Below are 14176 nucleotides of genomic sequence, written 5' to 3'. Positions count from 1 at the left end.
GGTGTCGGGCGGCTCAGGGCAGGACTCCGCAGGGCAACCACCCGAGATACCTAATGGGCTGCTTACCTAGGAGGGAAATGCCAGACTCTACTTGCAACAGACCCCCCCCACTCCCGTTTAGAAATTACTTTAGCAATTTGATTTTTCGAGACAGGGTCGTCTTGTGTAGTGCAGGCTGACCTCCCACTCTGAGATCCTCCTGCCTCAGCCTCCCCAGTGCCAGGATTACAGGTGTGCACCGCCATGACCGGCTTTTTAGCAATTTTAGAATACTGGTTTTAAAATATACAGTATGAGGCTGGGGATTTAGCTCAGCGGTTCGGTGGCCTGCCTTGCAAGCACAAGTGACCCAAGTTCAATCCCCGGTACCAAAAGTAAATAAATAAATAAATAAATAAAATATACAGTATGACCATTTCAGAGAAAAATAATCCTTTGATAATTGATTTTTATTTTAGTGTCATATGGATTAATGGATCCGTTGGTCATTTTTGACATACTGGAAAAATGCTTGTAAAGAGCTCCATAAGAGTGGTGCCTACTATTGTTAATACTTATCAGTAGAGTTTCTGGGATCTTCCTTTTCTTGGACTTTTTTTTTTTCTTTTGACAATATTATTGATTGAACCCAGGGCCTTTACACTGAGCCATGGCCCCCAACCCTTTCTATGTTCTAAATTTTGAGACAGAGTCTCACTAAATTGCCCAGGCTGGGCCCAGACTTGCCAACCTCCTGCCTTAGTCTCTCAGAGTGCTGGGATTACAGGTGTGAACCCTGTTTTGAGCTTCCTGGGTACTTTTTCCCCCCTTTGGTATCAGGGATCAAACTTGGGACCTTGCACTTCTGAGGCAGGTGGTGGCACCACTAAAGCCCCGGCTCCTGAGTTTTTTGAACAGAATGAAGTCTCCTTTCCTGTTGAAGAGTTTGCTCCGTGTCCTTACATGTTCCCATAGTGCAAGGGAGAGAAAAGGGCTGGGGCTTCTGTGAGTTTCTGGCCCTGGTCTGGTGGAGTTGGGCAGACTTTCCTGTAGCTGTGCAGGTGGCATCCCCAGCCCTCATAGCTGGGCCTGACCATCCTACTTCTGCTCCTTTCCATCCTTCGGAACCCAGCCCCCTAGGACACACCTGGCCTTGACTCTTGTGAGTGAAGCTGTTAAAACCACTGGCACCATATCTGTTCATAGCCTGTGCATGTCCCAAATCCTAAATCATCTCTACCTCATACAGTGAAAATGCCACATATATGTTATGCTGTGCTATTTAGAAAAAAAATACGTGCACAGGTGCAATTTTTTCTTTCCAGATATATTTATCTGGGGTTGGTTGAATCCTTGGCAGTAGAGCCGTTGCATTTCTTTTTTTTTTCTTTTCTTTTCTTTCTTTGTGCTTTCAAGGCAGTCTCAGTGCCACTGAGCTAAATCCCCGGCCTTTTCTTGAGACAGGGTTGCAATTTGTAACCCAGGCTGGCCTTGAACTTTCGACAGTCCTCCTGCCTCAGTCTCCTGAGTGCTGGGATTACAGATGTACACCACCACATCTGGGTCTGATTGCATTTCTATGCAGGATTATTCTCTTGAAGAAGGAAAAACCACCTCAGTTTTTCTGCTTGCCCATTGTAGCTTTACTGTGGTAGGTGTTCTGTAACTGTTACTGAAAGAATACTGTTGAATCATCCATTCAGGAGTTATTAGGCACCTCTGCTGTGAGGGAAGCTGTCTTCAAAGTTGGGTATAGGAGCTGGATGGGGTGATGCCTACCTATATCCCAGCATTCTGGGAGGCTGAGGCAGTCCTGTTACTGCAGATAGCTAAGTTAGTTAGAAATTGTTATAAGGCAGTTAGACAAGGCTGGGCCCTCAGCATAGAAAAACAATTGAGATACATTCACTGGTTAACATTATAAAAAGAAAAAAAATTACTACACTCACCTAATTCCCCTAGAGATGCACATCATAGATTGATATTCTAAATAGTGATTGATATTCAATCTCCCTAGCCCATTTCCTCTCTAGAAATTTTTTATAACTTGTTTTCCCTTTTGATCCCCATTAGCCAATATCACCTGAGTGACTGCATTTATAATCTTACTGGTTGATCATGGTTTTGTTCCACCACATGCCCACCTTGTGATTTTCCACTGGGTCGAATAATTTTGTCCCACTTTATACCTGCCTCACTTTATGGCTTCTCCCCATAAAACAACTTTGAAAAGTGGGCTGGGCAGGCAACCCACTTTTTGGTCCCCCTCTGTCTGTCTTGGACAGAAGCTATCTATCAATAAAGCTTTCCTTCTCTTAGACTCTATTGTTCCTAGAATTCATTCTTTGATTTTAGAGAACACGAACCCGTGTTTCGGATATCTAGCAGGTTTGAAGTTTTAATATTTCCCTTGTTTGGATTATTTTTGCTTATTTGGATTACCTGCCCTATGTCATCTTCTGTATTACTTGTTTCCCCGTGTCGCTGTCACGAAGGTACTGTCCTCGTCACCCTTCTGTAGGTGTGGCAGTGAATTGAAGGGTGATTAAAAATCCTTCCCAGCTGGCCAGCCTGTGCAGGAGGGTTTGGAGCTCGTCTAGGCTCTTCTCTTCCTCTCTTTCTTTTCAGAGGAACGAGCTCACATTGGGCAGCCGTTGTTGCCTGTCACCAGGGCTGCACTCCTGGCTGATGTCCCAGCCTCAATCCTTTGGCCCAAAGGCTCCGGGAAAGGGCTTTGTCAGGGTTGGTGTCATTCAGTTTCCTGGTGGAAGTTTTGATTGTATACTTTTGGTAGTCAGTGCCTTTTCTCATCTTGTGAGCAGATTGCCGAGAGAGACAAGCCAATGGGGGACCAACACCCTTCCGCACCCTGTCCGTCCCACCCACCAGCTGCCAAGAAGAGCTCGTACCTCTACTCCACGGAGATCACCCTGTGGACCGTGGTGGCTGCCATCCAGGCTGTGGAGCAGAAGGTGGACTCCTGCGTGGCCCGCTTGCTGGCTCTGGAGGGCCGTGCAGGGACGGCCGAGAAGAAGCTGGCCGACTGTGAGAAGACTGCTCTGGAGCTTGGCAACCAGCTGGAGGGCAAGTGGGCCGTGCTGGGGACCCTGCTGCAGGAGTACGGGCTGCTACAGCGGCGGCTGGAGAACGTGGAGAACCTGCTGCGCAACCGGAACTTCTGGATCCTGAGGCTGCCCCCGGGCAGCAAGGGCGAGGTCCCCAAGGTAGCCTTTGGGTGTCCTGGGGTACAGAGCCTGAGGGCCCTGTAGCCAGCATGTGGGTGAGCAAGTGTGACCCTTGTGGTTCCAGGTACCTGTGACCTTTGATGATGTGGCCGTGTATTTCTCTGAGCAGGAGTGGGGCAAGCTGGAGGACTGGCAGAAGGAGCTGTACAAACACGTGATGCGGGGCAACTACGAGACGCTGGTCTCCCTGGGTGAGGGCGCGAGAGCCGAGCACCCTCATCCCAGTGACCTTCCACACTCGGCTCTTTGTTTTGCACCTCTTTCTTTAGCTCATGGTAACTGGGACCCAGCCCTTTCTCCATCCCCTCCCTGTTCCTTTTGCAGATTATGCCATCTCCAAACCAGATATCCTCGCCCGGATAGAGAGGGGAGAGGATCCCTGTCCCTGTCCCACAGCCCCATGGAGCCAGGAGAAGGGCAGCAGGGAAGCAGTGGCGCACCCCAGGGTGCAGGGTGAGTGTGGGCGTGTGCAGGGGTGGCGGGGCAGAGTGACTCGTGGTCCCAGCCGGGAGGATGGTGCAGTCACCTGGGAGCTGGGAAGGCCGCACCAGACTTCAGGCAGGGTGGTCGGTGGGCTCTTCCTTGGGGCCATTGGTTTTTGCATCCCGGCAAAGGGCAGTCGTGAGAGGCTGTCTTGAGGATTGTGCTGGCTGCTGTCGCGCAGGAGGCCAGAGCATCTCATGTGAGCAGGCTGACTGCTGTTACGGTGACAGCGCAGTTGTGTCCTCATCACCTCCTGGCACCTGGGCGGTGGCAGGGCCTCCTGTCCCACACTGCCCCCAGTTTGGCCTCCTGCTACTGGCCCTGTGTCTCCGGCTGGGCGCAGGGCACAGCTGAGGCCTGCTCCTTGCATGGGAGCATGGGCTCTATAGGGGGTACGGGTCAGCATCCTGGGGGGACTTGTTAAAATGAGATTTGAAAAATAAATGAAAGTAGACCAGGACAGTGAATCTCTAAACGATCATCGCCAAGACGAGGACCCTCAGTTTTCACCTTCACCTCCTCCATCTTTTTCCTTTTTCTGGAACCACAATACAATGACCACAGCCACAGGAGTTCACCTGGTACATGATTTACACACCACACAGTGCACGCACTGTGAAGTACACAGTGGCTTTGGTATATTCTCAGAATAGTGTAGCCTTCATCACCGTCTCATCATTGACCCCTCGTGTCCATCAAAAGAATCTCCAGTGCCCTGAGCAGTCACACTCTGTCCCTGTTCATCTCCTGTCTGTTTCTGAGGATTTGCCTATTCTGACATTTCGTAGAAACAGAATCCTATAATACAGCACCTTTTTTTGTGCTTGCCTTCTTTCAGTCAGCGTAATATTTTCAGTATGTATCCATGTTGTAATTTGGTTGCCCCATTCTTTTTCATGGCTGAATGTTATTCCATTTTATAGGTATACTGTACTTGGTTTATCTAGTCATCAGTTGACCAGCCAACCCCCAGTGCCATTTATATTGATATTTAGTAGCATTATATCTTACTCTGTTTAATGCCATTACTTCTCACATGATAACATTTAACATACTCTCTTATTTTCTGTATTTCCTGCCAACTGGATATAGAGGCTGTGTACACCTAGGGTCAGTGTTTTTGCCAAGACACTTCAGCAGCTGTGCTGTGTGTCCCTGTGGGCACAGGAGGTGTGGTTGTCATTTTATGACTGTCAGTGCCACCCCCCATTCACAAAGTTCCTCATCACTTGTTGCCTAGTGAGATTAATTAGCCATTCGAGAGCTGTGCTGAATTTGTTTTCATGGATGGTAGCGAAATGGTGAGATTCTGCCATTACTTCTGCACTCGGTGGCCAGAATCTTTTATAAAGAAGTTTCCACTGAGGATGTAGCTCAGTGGTTCTGCCACCTGCCTCACAAGCACAAGGTCCTGAGTTCAGTACTAAAAAAACCCCAAAAAACAAAAAAAGTTCCCCTGGTCAGCCCTTTTAGTTAACCTGAATTGCAACACAGAAAAGGCAGACCGGTGTCCGGTTCTTGCCTTCTTCAATTTCGGAATGAAGACTTTGTAAGCCTCCAAAGGTGAGGGAGGACTCTCCCTCCCTCTTTTCTTCCCTTCCTCTGCTTGCACCACCTCTTCTTTTTTGGTGTTATTACTTCACAGGGTTTGTGATGCTTTATAGGTACCAGTCCTTTACAGCCGTTGTTTTCAGACTTAAGTTCTCCAGGTTTTTCCGTAGGTCACTGTAGTGTGACATGGGGCTTCTGGTACCGTGAGAAGTGCCAGTTTCATCTGATGTATTTCCTGCCCCAGACCAGGAGCAAAATTTCTCCATGGAGCTGGGCATGTGACAGTAGTATTTATCTGTGACCCCAGCTACTTGGAAAGCTGAGGCCAGAGGATAATAAGTTTGAGGCCAGCCTGGCCTATTCAGTGAGACCTTCTCTCAAAATAAAATTATAAAAATTAAAAGGTTTAGGAGTATAGCTCAGTGCTAGAGTGCTTGCCTAGAATGAGAAAGGCCCTGGGATCCGTCCCCAGCACCAACACTAAAATTTTTTCCATTTATTTATTTATTGCCACGGGTGCCTGCGATGCTTAGCATGTACTCTCTGGCCAAGCTGCACCCCTAGTTGCCCCTTCATGGAGTTTTGATTCCTTTGAGTCTGGAAGAGCATTTAGAGAGCACAGCATGTTAGAATTGTGTTGTTGTTTTGGTTTTTTGAGACAGAGTCTCACTGTGTAGTTCAGGCTGGCCTTGAATTCACTATGGAGCCTAGGCTGGCCTCGAACTAATGGCGATCCTCCTGCCTCAGCCTCTCTAGTGCTAGGCTTATAGACATGTACAATCACACCCAGCTCATGTTAGAGTTTTTGCATTACTTCTAGGTCTTCTCTGAACACAGCATATTCTTCTTCTTCTTTTTTTTAATCAGTATTAATCATTTCTGTGTTTCTTCAAGTCCTGTTTCTTTCTCTTGGAATGTTAGAGTGGGTCTGGTTGATCTGTTGACTCCATGAGGTCTGGAACTTTATCTTGTTCTCTGAGCATAGGCTGTATATCTACTACTTTGTTTAAGGATGTAGAAGACCTGGTTGGGTGTGATGAGGGGGCACAGAGCTTCCCTGTCCTCCCCGGGTGCCCTGACTTCCAGGTATTACCATGTGCTCCACTCTTCTGACATCCACAGCCTGATTTTTATTTTGAGACAGGGTCCCACTAAGTTGCCTAGGCTAAAAATCAAACTTGGGATTCTCCTGCCTCAGCCTCCCAGAGCTCAGGGATTATAGGTGTGTGCCACTGTGCCTGGCTAACCCTTGGCTCTTGAATGGTCAGTATCTGCTGTTTTGATGAGGTCTCTTTTTTTTTTCTATCTGTGCCCTGGGCTTCAGTTTTGAGGCTTACTGTCTTGTGATACAGCAGACGAGTTGGGAGGATGAACACCATTTCTCTCTCTGATCTAGGAGGGGTGCAGAGATAAGACTCAGAAGAGGATCACTAAGTTTTATGGTCTGCTCCTGAAGCAGCCATCCTTAGCCCTCCCACAGAAGTAACATTCAGGGGAGCCAGTGACAGGTCTATTGGCACCAGGTGCAGAACAGTGCACCCCAAGGTGTACCCCTGCTCAGAAAGGAGACTCAGCAGCAGCAGCAGCACCAGGCACAGACCTAGTCCAATTGTTCTTCCTCTCTGATGACACTGCAGCAGTTGTCACTGGCTGGAGCACCAGGTCTGCTAGGGCTGCTGAGGGACTGACGAGTCCTTGCTCTGTGGATCCAGAAGTTCAGGCAGAGCCCTCCTAATTCAGACTCAGGTGTGGAGAGAGATTTCTCCGGGTGATCTGGCTGCTCTAAACACCCAGGCCTGCGATGTGAAACCACAGCTGATCTGTTGACAGAGTGGACAGCATCTGTTAAGACAACAAAACAGGGCCAGGGATTTAGCTCAGTGGCACCATGCCTGCCTCGCAAGCACAAGGTCCTGAGTTTGATACCTGGTAGCAAAAACAAAAAGACAACAGAACAGAATGGCTTTGTTTCTTGTGGGGGTTGGTGCCTGTGCTTAATTTGGGACATCACTGTAAACCTCAGTGACAAACAGGTGGTTAGAGTCTCACTGGGCACGGGCCCTGAACATGCATTTGTGTCGACTTGGGTGCAAGAAGGACACATGTAGGGTGAATAATTGTCACACAACACAATGCTTTACCTTGGGAGATGTCCAGACCACAGGCCACAACTGCAGTATCGGTTTTCTGCCACACCACTGGGCTCCGTGATGCTATGGAGAGTGGTGTGCTGAGCCGTCTGGTCCTCATGGTGCTGTGCAGAAACCTCTACAGGGAGGCTGTAGGTAGAATCCAGCTGCTAGAGAGTGAGGAAGCCACCTCATCATCAAACCCTGTTTGGGATTTGATATCCTTGGACCCCCATGGACTTGCACTTGGCCAAAGAGCCCCCAGCCACCTGGCAGGCAGACCAGTGAGGGATGTCACTGATCTGCTTTTTCCAGGTCCCACTCCATGTCCAGAGCAGCTTATCAGCCCTGCCCAGGAAGAGGCGAGAGGAAGGCTGGGCCCTGTGCAGCAGCAGGATGAGGAAGCAGGGCTGACCCCTGCACAGTCGGGTGCTGGTGAGTGAGCACAGCAGCAGCGGGTGGGTGCTAGAAGCTCGGAGACAGGGGAGGTGGCTGATGTGCCGCTGGGTGGGCACCTGGGATGGAGCCTACAGTGTAGGCATCTTCTGTGCAGGAAGCCATCTGGACAGAGCCCTGCTGTCTCAGCGTGCACTGGCTGGGCCAGCCCGCCCCATCCTTCCTGTGCACTGCTAGCCTGATACCCAGGCCCATTCCTCCCCACCCCCACCCCCCACTCCCCTCCCTGCCAGCCTGGGTGTCAGCATGGGCTCCGTGTGGGGTTCAGGACAGTGTCTCTGCCCTGGGCCTCTGCCCTCCTGAGGCTGTCAGGATGTCAGTGAGGTGCAGAGGGATGAATAGTGAGCCTGGGGCCTTGTGGGTTTGGATGTGGCCTCTGAGGCCCTCCAGACCAGAACCTGGAGACCCTTTTCCTGGTGGATGCTTGGGCACAGCTGGGGCCTGCTGGGGAGGGGGTCGAGCCACCCAGCATCTCTCTTTCACAGGCCCTCTGGCAAGCCACTGGGTTTGGCCCTCAGTTAAACAGGAGGAGACAGAGGGGAAGCCACCAGCCTCTCCTCACAGGGGCAGTCTCCCTGGTGTGGGGCCAGGTGAGTGACTGGAGGGGCTGCTGTGGCTGCAGCAGAGCCCAGAAAGAGCTCAGGGATCTGGTGAGGGCACCTGGTGAGATGCGTCCTCTGGAGGGCTCCTTCTCTGTCCAGCTGTTCCCCGAGGGCTGTGAGGACCAGGTCAGTCAGGTCCTGGGCTTCCACAGCGCTGCCTAGCCTTGTTGGAAAGGTCCTGCTTGAAGACAGGCTGTGTGTGCCAGGCATGGCCTGTAGGTGACAGAAAGGCTGTTCCCTCGGTCTGGTTCCTGCTTCACAGCAGCCAGTGAGGTGGCCCAAGCTCAAGCTTCTAGTGTCTCTCAAACTTTGCGTGCGTTGGCTTGTGATTTAAACTGAGGTCCCTTTGTGTAGCTTGCTGGTGGGGTGCCAGGACCCTTGCCTCCTTGGTCTGTTGCGACATCAGGTGACCACTGTCACTGTCTCAGCCCCTGCTTTTCAAGACCCTATCCCGGAAGCTCCTTGCCTCAGTTCCACCTGAGTCATAGGAGGCCCACACTGAGCTCCAGTGAGAGTCATAGGCCATGGTCCCCAGGGTGCAGCGTGGGCAGGTAGAGGGCACTCTGTGGAATTGCTACATGGTAGAATGACTTCCAGCATGGGTATCTTAGTTACTTTTCTCATTGCTGAGACAAAATACCCAATACTCAAAGTTAAAGGAGGAAAGGTTCATTTAGCTCACAGTTTGTAGCGGTTTCAGTCCATAATTGGCTGGCTCCAAGGCAGGGTGGCATGGAAGACAGGCATTGCAGAAGAGAAGCACTTTGGTAGTAGGCAGAAAGTAGCAAAACAATGAGGGATGACACATTTCTTTCTATCCCTTCTATCTTATCCAGGTATCTAGGGCGAGTAGCACACCCTTAATCCTAGTGCCCTTGAGCCTAGCACTGCACCATGAATCAATCCCAGCATTACACATTCTAGATCCAGCCACCTCTGAAAAAGCCCTACCTAGGACCACATGAGTCTTTGGGGAGACATCCAAGCACAAGCCATAACAACGAGTCGTGGTGTCCTCTGGGCTGCTGGGGTTGCTGATGTCACCAGGCAGCAGGCAGGGCCCATAGGCTCCTTGTCCTTTAGAAGTCGTAACTATTGTCATTGGAATTCTTGGGTCCTGCCAGCCTCTCCGCAATGGCCAGGGTCTCCGCAATGGCCAGGGTCTCCCTCCCTCTTCCTGCCCGTCTGACAGGTCTGACCCTGGATGTCCTGGGCTCCTGGCTTTGCAACTCACACTGCTCTTGCCTGGTTTCCTTGGCTCAGACAATGCAGATTCCCTTGCAGGTGGCAGTGCTGTGGCCCTTAAGACAGAAGCTCCATTGGAGGACGAGACAATGCTGGAGGAGCTCTTCCTGGAGTCTCCAAGCCAGACCAAGTGTAGAATCCCGCAGGGGCCCAGGAATCAGACTGGAGGTCTCACACAGCGTTGTACCCAGATGTTGCTCCAGCCACCAGGGGCCGTTGGGGAGCAGCGCCAGCTACTGCCTCACCGTCGGCGGGAACGGGCCTTCCCTTGCCCCGACTGTGGGCAGAGCTTTCGCCTTAAGATCAACCTGACGATCCACCAGCGGAGCCACGCAGAGGAGAAGGGAGGAGGAAGCCATGCTACCCTGGAGCCAGGTGAGGTGGCAGCACCTGGCCCCGTTATCTGCTGGCTCCCCCAGGAGCCCAGGGGCCACCAAATGCTGGCCCACCAGGCCTTCACAGGGCAGAGGCCAGCGGCCACCAAGATGTACCACTGCAGTGAGTGCCTGTGCTGCTTCCAGCAGCGCAAGAACCTGCTGCTGCACCAGCGCCTACACACCGGTGACAGCCAGGGCTGGCTCACCTGCCCCTACTGCAGCAAGGCCTTCCGCCGGCCCTCGGAATTCTTTCGCCACAAGCGCATCCACACAGGCCATCGGCCCTACCAGTGCTTCCAGTGTGGCCGGGCCTTCAACCGCAACCACCACCTGGCTGTCCACATGAAGACTCACACCCGGGGACAGGAGCCCCTGCAGGGGCCTGGCCACATGGAGGAGGGCTGACCCCAGGGGCCTGCTGGCCACCCTGGGCTCTCTGAGCACCCTCTCTCTGGGTCCTTCCTCTGTGCCTCACACTGGTCCCTCATTTGAAGATGGCTTTGGAGAGACTTATTTTTTATTCAGATGAGAAGCAGCAGCCCTCTTGGGAACAACGTATGTGTATGACAAGGTGCCTCCATTTCCCAAGTTGGTCACTACTAGCTTTACTACATTCCTCTCTTATTCCTTTGCATGTATGGGGTGTGGCTTTTGGAAGGGCCTTTGGCTGGTACCAGAGTCAGGAGGACCACAGGTTGGACCTGTGCAGGAGGAGACCATAGAGACCTCAAGGGACAAGGAATGACTGCACAGTCTGCCTGTGGCCTTGTGAAAAGCAGCAGAGTGTACGGATGGCCTGAGGAGAATTTGTATTTTCTACTTTGTGACTTTGAGACTCTTCCTCTTATGGAGCTTTCCTAGTATTTTTGCAAGCATTTCTTGGAGTTGTAAATGGGACCAAGAGCTCCTGCAAGATGAGAAGAGGAGCTGAGTACAGACTGCTGTGGGCTTTGGTGGGAGGCCTGTGGCTGTCCTGGAAATAGGGGGTCTCCCCAGGTGGGTTTCTCTGCCCATGGTGGCTCTGGGGCCTCCTAGGCTTCCCCCACAGGGCAGTCTCACCTGTTACTTCCTCTTACTGTCAGTTGAGCCAGGAGAGGGATGAGCCCCCCACCCTCCCAGGGTCTCTGGGTTCCTGGATGTGTGGGGTCCATTGACGAGCCTGGAAGATTGTCGGAGCAGGTGCAGGGTGAGCCTCAGAAGACCTACCCCAAGAGGGGCCCCTCACCTGGGAGAGGTGGCCATCCGCCTGCACTTTGGGGCCACATTGGGCAAGGAGGTCTGGGAGACCCATTCAGCCATCTCAGGGCCCACATTCCTTGTCTGAGAGAGTGTCGGTCCCAGTGCCACCTTCCTCCCCTCAGTGTTATCCGTGTCGCATGTAAGAGCATGGCACAAAGTCCCTCCTTCTGAACTCAGAGCCTTCTTTCTGGTCTGTGTTGGTGGCCAGCCCTTTCCACCTAGGAGGAATCCTTTGAGAAGGGCCTTTCTCTTCTGGACAGCAGAGCTGCACCAGGTTCAGGGAGTTGGACTTGCCATGGGACTTGTGCCCTAGGCTCCCTTTTACCGAAGCACAGACTCAATCCCAGGAAGCTGAGGCCATGGTGTTAGGACTTACAGAGGGGTCTTAAGAAAGGCTCATTTGTCTTGCCTTGTAATTATGCCACCTTGGTGTTGCATGCAGACCAGACAGGCGCCAGGGGTCTAAAGCCACAGTGAGCCACCAGCCTTGCTGGCAGCTCGCTGTCTTGTCTGGCCTGCTCCTGAGTGTCTGGTTCCTTACTGTGCCACTTCCTGTTGCCCTTCTGACCCTTGCCAGTGGGGCCAGGTGTTAACATGGATGTCATTCCTTGGGGGAGAAGCACACAGGTCTGTGGCTGTTCACTGCACTCCCAGGGAGGCCTCACCCTCCTGCACTGTGGGTCCCACTTGTCCTTGTCTGGGCCCTAGAGTCAGATCTGCAGTCACCAAATGCTAGGACTGGAAGTATGCTCAGAGCTCAACCAACTCTCAGTTGCACAAGCCAGTCTGGGGTGTTCAGGAGGCATCTCTGGGCTATGAACTGCTTGGGGCCAGGTCTGCTTTTCCAAACACCCCTGTAAATACAGTCGCTTAAGCTGTATTTAAGCAGGAAGCTCAGGCTCCTCATTTTTGGTTGGTTTTGGTTTTGTTTTGTTTTTTGGGGACAGGATCTTGCTATGTAGTTCAGGCTAGCCTGGAACTTGCAGCCATCCTCCTGCCTTAGTCCCCAAGGCCTGGGATTAAGTTTGCACCACACCTGGTCTGTCTGCCTCTGCCTCTCCTTCTCCCTCCTCTCTCTGTCTCTCTTCCACAATTAGCAGGTTAGATTCCCTCTCCCCTGCTCTGGACCTCAGCTTGGGTTCCCCCATCTGCAAAACAAGAAATGGTTGGGCCACAACCTCTGTAAGGAACTGTGAAGGTGGCAGTCTCCAGTCCTACTCGGTGCTCAATAAACAAGCTGATATAAACGAGTGCGTGCAAGTGATCTGGTTCCTACGCTACAGTAGGTAGAGGGCAGGAGAGGACGGTCACGGCTGGACTTCCCACAGCTATAGCACCTGCAGGCCGAGACTGTCGCATGGCCTGGACTTCCGGAGAGAGGGCCAATCAGGAGTTGGAGGTGTGGAATGGCGCTTCCCGCTCACCGGATCAGGAGTCGAATTAAGCTGGGGGCGTGTTCTGCAGTTCTGTGCTGCTGGCCACCATGCTCCACTTGGCTGTCACCATCCTCGGTGCTTGTAGACCTTTGTGTCCCGGACCTGGGAGCAGCGCAGGGTCACAGCTGAGGCCGCCGCAGTTTCAGTAAGGCCAGCCCTGTGAAGGACGTGGAGACCTGCAGCCACGTCCCAAATTTGCCCTACAACTCCTGGAACCAGGGCTCAGCCAGGGTGTGGGTGTTGAGGAGAGGTTGAGGACGAGGACGCTAAAGCCACACGGGAAGTCCTGTCCCCATGCTTGGTCACAGTCCCTATCCACAGAACCAGGAGATTGGACTTCTCTGCTTGCCCCGAGTCCTGTGGGCCAGTTCTGTGGGTCCTGGTGTGGACATGTATTATTGGCATCCTCACTGCAGAGACTGGGCTCCTTGTCCTGGATCTCAGACAGCTGCCTACCTACTCTCACCCCCATTTTCCAAGCTGAGGATGGGGTCACAGTATGGGGAGGCATTTACTCTAGTCTGGGTGTTGGTGTCCTTTGGGGCCAGCCTCTCCTCCCTGCCTGAGACCTGTGATGATCCCGCAGACTTGAGCTATGACTCAGGTCAGGCTGAGTCCTGGTGCCTGCCCACGGTTGTCTAAGATTCCTCAGGTCCCTCATGCTGCAGGGAGGGGATCTGTGTCACAAAGGACTTCTGGTTAATGTTTCTGCTTTGGGTTCGATGAGTCCATGGCTGGCTAACTGAAGAGTTGAGGTTTGCCGTGCTTGTAGATGTTGTTGGATGTCACATTTGTGTCAGCATTGCCAGGAGATGTGGCGTTTGCCTCTAACTGAAGACTGTACAGTATTTTCCTCCTTCTGGTCACAAGTCATATGGGTCAGAGGGCGGACTGTGGATGGAGCCATCATGCTTTAAGAGGAAGAAGGAAGACACTGATATCTGATGACTTGGGGACCCTTTGCTGAGCCCTGTTTTTTTTTTTTTTTTTTTTTTTTTTGGTACAGGGGACTGAACTTTGGTCCTTGCACTTGTGAGGCAGGCCACCAAACCACTGAGCTAAATCCTCAGCCCTGCTGAGCCCTGGTTTGAGAGAGGTCTTGGGGAAACTCACAGTCTATGTTTCACAACATGTTCTTGCTATTGGTACATTCTGTTATATTTGTTTCTTTTTAATTTTAATTTTTATTAGTACATGTTTGCAGTACATAATGATATACATTACTCATGGGGAGTTGGTACACATATATAACACATCTTAATTTTTATGTCCCCTTCTGCTCCCCTATCTCTAAAAAAATTGGGGTGGGTACTGGAAATCAAACTCAGGACCTTGTGCTTATAAGGCAGGTGCAGCACCACTGAGCTAAACCCCTGGCCCCTCCAAATATTTATTTTGAATAGCACAGTGGTAATGTGGTAGTGTCCTGCACCC

General features: G+C 51.7%; 1 protein-coding gene across 4 annotated transcripts in view; it reads left to right on the top strand.

Annotated features, from left to right (window-relative positions):
* The window catches only part of Znf783 (zinc finger family member 783), a 17184-nt gene extending 4037 nt beyond the window's left edge, over positions 1-13147 (top strand). Inside the window, exons 1-7 of one of the 4 annotated variants that reach the window (XM_010638605.3) lie at positions 206-231; positions 2802-3203; positions 3289-3415; positions 3549-3677; positions 7703-7822; positions 8329-8433; positions 9730-13146. In XM_010638605.3, coding sequence (XP_010636907.1) covers positions 2823-3203; positions 3289-3415; positions 3549-3677; positions 7703-7822; positions 8329-8433; positions 9730-10472 — 1605 coding nt within the window. In that variant the 5' untranslated portion in view covers positions 206-231; positions 2802-2822 and the 3' untranslated portion in view covers positions 10473-13146. Of the gene's footprint in view, positions 1-205; positions 232-2801; positions 3204-3288; positions 3416-3548; positions 3678-7702; positions 7823-8328; positions 8434-9729 lie in introns of those variants that run through there. The other 3 variants (XM_010638608.3, XM_010638606.3, XM_010638607.3) reach the window with 3 other exon arrangements.
* The last annotated feature ends 1029 nt before the right edge of the window (positions 13148-14176 follow it).

The sequence above is a fragment of the Fukomys damarensis genome, unplaced genomic scaffold (genome assembly GCF_012274545.1).
Source record: "Fukomys damarensis isolate Sample0158 unplaced genomic scaffold, DMR_v1.0_HiC HiC_scaffold_16, whole genome shotgun sequence".
In the NCBI taxonomy this organism is placed as follows: Eukaryota; Metazoa; Chordata; class Mammalia; order Rodentia; family Bathyergidae; genus Fukomys; species Fukomys damarensis.
Note: the sequence above shows the minus strand (reverse complement) of the source record. Positions and strands in the feature narration are given on the sequence as shown.